Source organism: Camarhynchus parvulus, chromosome 11 (assembly GCF_901933205.1).
Source record: "Camarhynchus parvulus chromosome 11, STF_HiC, whole genome shotgun sequence".
NCBI classification, from domain to species: domain Eukaryota; kingdom Metazoa; phylum Chordata; class Aves; order Passeriformes; family Thraupidae; genus Camarhynchus; species Camarhynchus parvulus.
This window is the reverse complement of record NC_044581.1, coordinates 4,691,713-4,699,375: the sequence shown is the minus strand read 5'-3', so window position 1 is coordinate 4,699,375 and position 7,663 is coordinate 4,691,713. Positions and strand designations below refer to the sequence as shown.

Sequence of the window (7,663 nt, the reverse complement as noted above, 5' to 3'; positions counted from 1 at the left end):
CAAGGCTCGTGGGGTTTTTTTGATGTGGTAACATGGCACGTGGTAATGAGTGTCATTTGGTTTGCTTCTGACACCCTTTGCTGTGAATGAAATCTCAAGGGCCAGAAAGGTTTGATTTTTCTTTTGCACCAATTTAAGTCATAAATTACCCCAGCAAAATTCATGGAATGATTATAATAATGGCTTAACACAAATCTAGATGGAGTGACTGCAAATAAAAATTAGTGAAGATAAGTATCTCCATTAAAGGAAAAATACATAGCTGAGTGAGAGAACCAGGCCACGAGTATGCATACATATAATTAATTACCTCAGAGATGCTACAAATGGACCTTGATAGAGTGGTTTGGTTTGTTGTTGTTTTGGTTTGGTGGGATTTTTTTGTTAATGCTTTCATTAAATGGAACAAATAACAAGGTATAACAATGAATTTGTTCTCTGGAACTGGATATTATCTGTTACACCTTATCCCATTGCCCCACATAGGCAGCAGGAAGAAGCAGAAACAGTGTTTACGAGGACGGGTTAAAAACCAGAAATGCAACAATGTTTTCCTCTGTACCAATCTGTGCAGGTGCCAGGGAAACACACCAGTGTCTTTCTTTTCAAGTAACCAGGCCACTCAATGACAGCTTTTGCAATAATTTAAACCACTGCTCCCTTGGGTCTGCAATTACCCGAGTATTAATGACAAGCAAAATACATCTTCCCCCTGCAGCCAAGGAGCAGTGTGCTCTCTACCTTCATTACCCTCAAAGAGAGCTGAGAATGTGTCCTCTGGATCCTCAACCTACACCTGACATCCTGCATAATTACACCCAAGCAAGAAAAAAGTGGCCTTCTAATATTTGTAAATGGGTATGTACGACAACAAGTGTTGCAGAGCCACTGGTGTTTCATGCACATTGCTGTGGGTTTGGCCTTCTGTCCTACATCCTCTGCTCCTAAAACTCCTGCTCACAACTGCGCAACAAAGCTGCAGCGCGGTGCTCCTCCCTGTGACCCCTCTCCAGTCAGGGAGCTCTTCAGCAAGGTTCAGCTCTAAAGCCTGGCTCCAGCAGGGCTGAGCACACTTCTCACCCAGGCCCTGGGCGCAGGGTTTCAAGCTGGGTGATGTGTGAGGATGTCCCAGCTGCAGTCTCCATCTGCACAACAAACCAGCGTTGTGTCCAGCTTGGAAAGAACAAGGCTGCCTTTGTGAAGGCATTCATTTCCTACAGGGTCCTTTCCAGATACTCTGCTTCATTTTCCAAGTGAAAAAATGATTTGGAGATACTATCAAACCGAATGAATGACAGAATTTTCTTACATTTCACTGAAACGCAAGTAATAAAAGTAATAAAAGCATGTGGCCCACCACAGCTTTACTAGATCAGACCCTCTGAAAATGTTATTTTCCCAGTGAAGTAATGGGCAGCAGGACATCCATTTGGGTGTTCCAGAGGCTGGGAGATCCCAGTGCCTGTCAGCACAGGGAGCACAGGGAGCTGCTGTGCTGGCTGTCTGTTTTAGAGCAGATCACAGTTTGTGAAACACTTTCACTCAGTGCAAATAGTTTCACTGCTTTAATGTTGGAGGCTGTTAAGAAAGCAGATGGAGTCAAGTAATCTCTTAATGTGCAATTAAGCATGATAATAAAGAGCCTAAAATTTATCATGTGAACTGTCCTAAAGAAGACCTTTTTTTGCTGGAAGAGGCCACATTTCCAGTGGGCAGCTGTGGAAAGGGAGACTGCCACAATGAGTCTTGCTGTATTTAATTCTCATTCTCTTACTTTGCCTTGTGCCTACATCTGTAACATTCACCTCCAGCTCATATTAGGGAACAAATAAATAAATAAAAGGCCAGTTTTATGGGATCACAGAATCAATTAGATTGGAAAAGAACTCTGGAATCATCGAGTCCAACCTATGACCAAACACCACCGCGTCACCCAGACCATGGAGTGCCACTTCCAGGCTTCTCCTCAGACATCTCCACGGGTGGTGATTTCACCACCTCCCTGGGCAGCCCGTTCCGATGTCTGATCACCCTTTCTGGGAAGAAATTTCTCCGCATGTCCAGCCTAAACCTCCCCTGGCGCAGCTTAGGGTTCTTTCCTCTTGTCCTGTCTCTCGTTGCCTGGACAAGACTCTGCTCCCCCCGCGGCTCCCTCCTCCTGCCGGGGAGCTCAGCAGAGCCAGAAGATCCCCCCTGAGCCTCCTTTTCTCCAGGCTGAGCCCCCCCCCAGCTCCCTCCTGGCGCTCCAGCCCCTTCCCCAGCTCCGTTCCCTTCTCTGGACCTCCTTTAGTGACATTCCAAAGCCGTGAGGAGACAATGCCGAGATTTCCGCGGGCCGTCCCCGCCCCGCCCGCGGAGGGGCCGCGGTGCCCGAGGCGGCCGGGCCGGGCCGCCCCCGCGGGGCGGCGCGGGGAGATGATGCCGGGAGATGATGTCAGCGGCGGGCGGGCGCTCAGCCATGGTGTGAGGGCAGGGACTGAGCCGGCCCGGCCCGGCCCGGCTCGGCGGCGGCAGCAGCACCATGTCGGGCCCGAGCGCCGTGTCGGACCCGCAGCACCCGGCGCGGCTGCTGCGGGCGCTCAGCTCGTTCCGGGAGGAGACGCGGTTCTGCGACGCGCACCTGGTGCTGGAGGGCGAGGAGATCCCGGTGCAGAAGAACATCCTGGCGGCCGCCAGCCCCTACATCAGGTACGGCCGGGCCCGCGGCGCCCGGGCGGCCGCTCGGAGGGGCCGCGCTGCGGGGAGCGGGGCCGGGGTTATGTAAGGAGCGGGATCCGCCGCGGGTGAGGACGAAGGAGCCGGAGAAGGCCGGCGGCAGGGTCTGCGGACCCCGGCTGCGCCTCGGCCCGGAGTTGGCCCGGGCGCTCAGGGAGGGTGTGGAGTCTCCCTCTCCGGAGACATCCAAACCCCGGCTGGACGCGTTCCTGTGTCACCTGCTCCAGGTAGGAGCTCCTGTCCTGCTTCTGCCTCGGCAGAGAGCTGGGCTGCGTGATCTCCAGAGCTCCTTTCCAACACCAACTGTTCTGTGGGAGCAGCTGCTTGGCCATCTCCTTCCCTCCCTCCCTCATTCCCTGCCTCCGGCCGGTGCCGCCGGGCCCCTCCGCAGGAGCCGTCGTGTTCTCGGCATCACACCGCTGCTTTTCCAGCTCTGAGAGGCTGTGTCACCCACCAGGGGAAAAATCTCCCCAAAAACTTCATTGCTGCCAAGCGCCTGGTGTGAACAAGTCACCCCTAAAGAGTGAAGTGTGAGGATGGTGAGGAGGTGTCCGGCCGAGGGGCAGCATCCCAGGGGCATTGTGAGGTGCTGCGCTCTGTGTGTCCCTCGGCTGCACCGAGTCAGCACTTCAGCATCATTTTTTTCCTCCTTAATGTCTTTTAGCAAGACAGGGCTCCAGGTGGTGGTCATGGGTTCTGAAGTACACCAGCTTCTAAATTAAGAAATAAAAATACAGTTTTGTCTCCCCATCGCTTGTGCCCCCACAACATCTAAGAACATCGCTTGGAAATTGCCAGAGGGACAAAGCCTGGCGGTGCCAGGATCGCTGGCAGCTCTTGGCAGGGCTGTCACCAGCATGTGCAGTCAGAACTGTGCCACTGACAGCGAGTGCTGGGGAGGATGAGCTGCATTAGCACAGTCATGGTTTCAGCCTGGCAGACAGCTGCTCCTGGGCTCTGTGTGCAGGGAAACCCAGGTCATGGAAAGTCCTGCTGACACCAGTCTGAACCCCATCACACTCGGTGCTGACAAGTCCAGTGACAGCAGGTGAAAAGAATATACCCTTCACGAGGTGTTATGGTACATGTCTGCATGTCAGAGAGGGTAAACAAAACACACAAGTGGTTAATTTCAAAGGGTTTTAAGTCCACTCATTTGTAGTAATAAAGGCATTTGTTTGGTCTTCATGTGTAAAGTAGGAGCAGACCTTCAGTACCATCTAAACGCAGGATTAACATAAATCTGTAGCAGACTTTTTGTACTGTTTGGACATTTCTTCCAGCTGCTGCTTCCTGTGAAGATGTCATAAAATTTGCATTTTTTTGCTGGGTGAGGATGGGAATTCTTTATGCTACAGTCTGAAAAAATGCAACCTTCTGCAGTGTCATATCATCTGCTTTTAGGCAATACAGTATTTTGGGTGACCATTGAAGTACAGCGTAAACATTCTCAAGTACAAAAATAAACTAAAAATAAATAGAATATGAGGCTGGTGAATAACTTTTAAATAGCAGTGATCATGCACAGACTTAAGTAAACAGTTCTCTGCATCATCTGAGCTAGCAGAGCTGAGATATGAAATCAAATGCACATAGAAGGAAGATCATCAAGAATTTGCAAAAACGACATGGTGGAGCCCATGTACTAGTAATAATTTTTCATCACTTCTTGTCTTGAGAAGCAGGATTGAAAGACTGTGGTGAAAGAAATCAAAGATGTGAAATAGAAATGAGCCATTGATTCACACTCTTCAAAATGCCTGAACGCTTTTTAGGTCATTGGGCATCATATTTTAGATGACCATATGCTTGACATTAGGTTTCAGAAGAGTTGCTGTAGGTGGTAAGAGGTCATGTCCTTGGAAAAACTGCTGTTCTACTGCTACAGCAGGATGAGTTTACAGAAAATGTCAATTTTTTTACTGTGAAAGAAAATGCTTAACTAAAAGATACTGTATATTATCCTATGGAGAATTGCCTTTTCACAGAATTTCATCTTTAAGTTGTGCATTTTGTCAATCTCTGAAAAATGTGCTGGGAAAACATGGGTTAATTGTGAGTGAGGAATAAGAGCTCCAGACACAACTACATTAGCAACAAAACTTGTAGTCATTAGAGCTGTGGTTTTTTTAAACTCAGAATTGTTCAGGTTCAAGTCTCATGAAGGAACTCATTAACTATGTGTGAAAGTAGGTTACATGCATTAATATATAAATATGATTAAGTGTGAGCTTTGTTTTTTTTTTAAGCTTACTCATGTCTTCTCCTCAGGCTTTCAAGATGTAAAGAACCAAAAATACATGTACTTAGTTCTTGTATGGCACATTAGGAAATACATTTGTATTACCTACCTTTGCAGAGCCTAATTTTTTCTTGCTGTCTGTCTCTTTTCTTTTTATCACTCCAGGATCTCTCTCTTAGTCCAGCTGGTCTTCACATTGGGTAGGATTGGTCAGGTAGGTTGCCAGTGTTGGAGCATTGTGTTTCCAGCCAAGGAAACACAGTGGCTTTTTTTGGAGTTGAAGTTAATCTCCACCTTGTACCCAGTCTGTGCAACTCCCATTTATTTTGAGCATTGGTTTTTCAAAGAAAATCAGTTTAGGCCTCTATATAAACAGTTATTGCAGGAGACACAAGAATTTCCTGCCCCTGTATTTTAAGGGTAGCTGATTCCGAAGCTCTGGTACCACAGGCTCTTACAGTCTCCAAATGCCAATTGATTCAGATTGCTCTCATTTGAAAAATTCCAATATAAAGGTCAGAAATCTCCATTAAGTACTTTGAGAAGTAAAACTTGGAATAAAAATAATCATATATGTGAACCTTGAAGTGAAGCAGTGGAAGTATGAGTTGATGTGGTGTTTTCAGTGTCTGGCTGTCTCATTATGTGCTGTGGCTGTGGGCAAGTTGGTGGGCGAGTTCAGAAACTGTAGGGTTTGCATGAATGCCTAGTTTAGGGTGTGAGTAGGAAAATAAGTAGGCATGGACTTTGTGAGGGGGTGGTTGGGTGTGTGAGCAGTCTGTGTGTGCTGAAGGATTTGTGCAGCCACGGAGAGAGGAGCGTTACCTGTTTTTTAGTTTTGCATGGAAGCTGTTTGGCTGACTGGTTATGAGTAGGACACTTGTAAATTATAGTGATGTGCTTTCCCACTAGTTATTTGGCAACTGGATTATCCATGCAGCTCAAAGATAGCAGCTTCAGTGGAGAGAGAAAAAAAGGCATGAAAGAGCACAGAAACACATTGGAAGTGTTATTGGTCATGGGTCCCACCTGACTGTCTGAAACATAAGGTGGCTTCTGCAAGTACAGAAAAATTTTAAAAGCCTGTTTAATTTTAAAATTTTCAGTCTGTGAGACCAGTAAGAATTTTAATTTTTGTGGTAGTTTCATTCTTGAGGTTTTGACTCAACTGCTTAATGCCAAGTGGTTTGTAGCTCTCTCAGGCCAGTGAGGTCTGGGGCGGTTGTGTGAATTCCTACAGAATTCCTTTATAGCTACAGGTTTATCTAATCCCTTTGTGTGCCCCTGGAGCAAACCCTGCCATTTACAAAGCACAGAAGTCTCCCTGCATATCTCTAACATCTTGTGGTATGTTCCTGAGCCTGAGAAAAGGAGGGTTCCTCAGGAGGGAACCGCCGCAGGACAAAGTGTGGTTTGGCTCAAGGTGATGCTGCTGTGCATCCCAGAGTGGTTATATTCAAGCCAGGTTAGCTCTTGGTTTTCTCTTCTGTAACAAATCAGCCAGAAACCTGCCCTTTTTTTGGTAGCACTCTTTGTCCTGGCAATTGCCTTGGTGTAGCTTCATTGCCCTGGTTTAATTTATTTCGTTTGAGAGCTTGGTGTAAATTACAGTGGCATGAGAGGGCTTTTCCCTGAGCAAACCATGCTTGCACTAGTAAGTTTGGCCTGACTTGTGGCATAGATCTGCCAACCTTTTATAGGATAGATTTGGTCCAAGCATTCCTGGTATCCTCAGCAGTAGCAGCAGATGTTCCCATCCCAACAGATCTGTCACTGTCTGGCATGAGTCGTTCCTGGCCAGCTGAAACTTGCAGCTCTTTATATTTTGCTCACCTACTGTCTGCTTGCCTGGAACACAGGGAGCACGTGGGAACTACCTCAACAAAGAGGATATTTAAGCCCATATTCTTAGACAAATTTAATGTTGTTACGCAGGGATTGTGCTGCTGCATTACAAATTGAATTAAGACATTTTTGTTACCTCAGCAAGTTTTTGTCTTTGATTTTCATGCATCTGTGTGAGCAGATTTCAGATGGCTGTATGTGTTCTATACTGTTCCCCAAGGCTTTTCAAACTCAGTAATGGACCAGTAATCATATTTAAATCTTTTTTCAGAGGAGCATAATATAACTGAACAAGAATGTAAATGTAAGGTTAAGTTCACATTATTTTTACGTGCTTATAAATAGCTGTACTGCTTGTAAATGGGTTTTGGTCAGAAATAACCTGACAGCCTTTGCATCTTCTCACTTGTCCTGTTCAACCTTCTGATATTCCTAAAACACTGCAGACCTTGTAGGACCCTGCACAGCCACAGGCAATGCTGAAATAGATTTCCATGAAGATGTGGGGGGACGTGCCCCCATCACTGACCTCCTGCCCTTTCCTCTGTGTGCTGGCACTTGGAGCATTTGCAGTTGTCACAAGGGGAGCCTGCTGAGGCTCCATCCCTGTGTGAGTGTGTCTGGGAGCATCTGTGAGTGCTGGTGTGGGAGATGGGCTGGGATGTGCCTCCTGCACCCTGGAGGTGCCACTGGGCACTTCTTGTTACACCTGTTGGACAATGAATATTGTAGAGCAGGGTCAAGTAGGAGCCAACACATGCCAGGAGCTTCTGCTGCTTATTTCCTGGTACTTGTTTGGTCTTTACTGACATTTATAGAGATCTTTTATAGTGTTTTAAAACTTTTCTTCAATTTGGGATG

At 47.0% G+C, this 7,663-nt stretch overlaps 1 protein-coding gene across 2 annotated transcripts in view; it reads left to right on the top strand.

Moving 5' to 3' along the window:
- Nucleotides 1-2,455: 2,455 nt before the first annotated feature.
- The window catches only part of GAN (gigaxonin), a 39,880-nt gene continuing 34,672 nt past the window's right edge, over nucleotides 2,456-7,663 (top strand). For both annotated transcript variants that reach the window (XR_004061069.1, XM_030955885.1), the window contains exon 1: nucleotides 2,456-2,688. Coding sequence is in view for 1 of the 2 variants with exons in the window: in XM_030955885.1 (XP_030811745.1) it covers nucleotides 2,522-2,688 (167 nt within the window). In the remaining variant the exon portion in view is untranslated. The remainder of the gene's footprint in view (nucleotides 2,689-7,663) is intronic.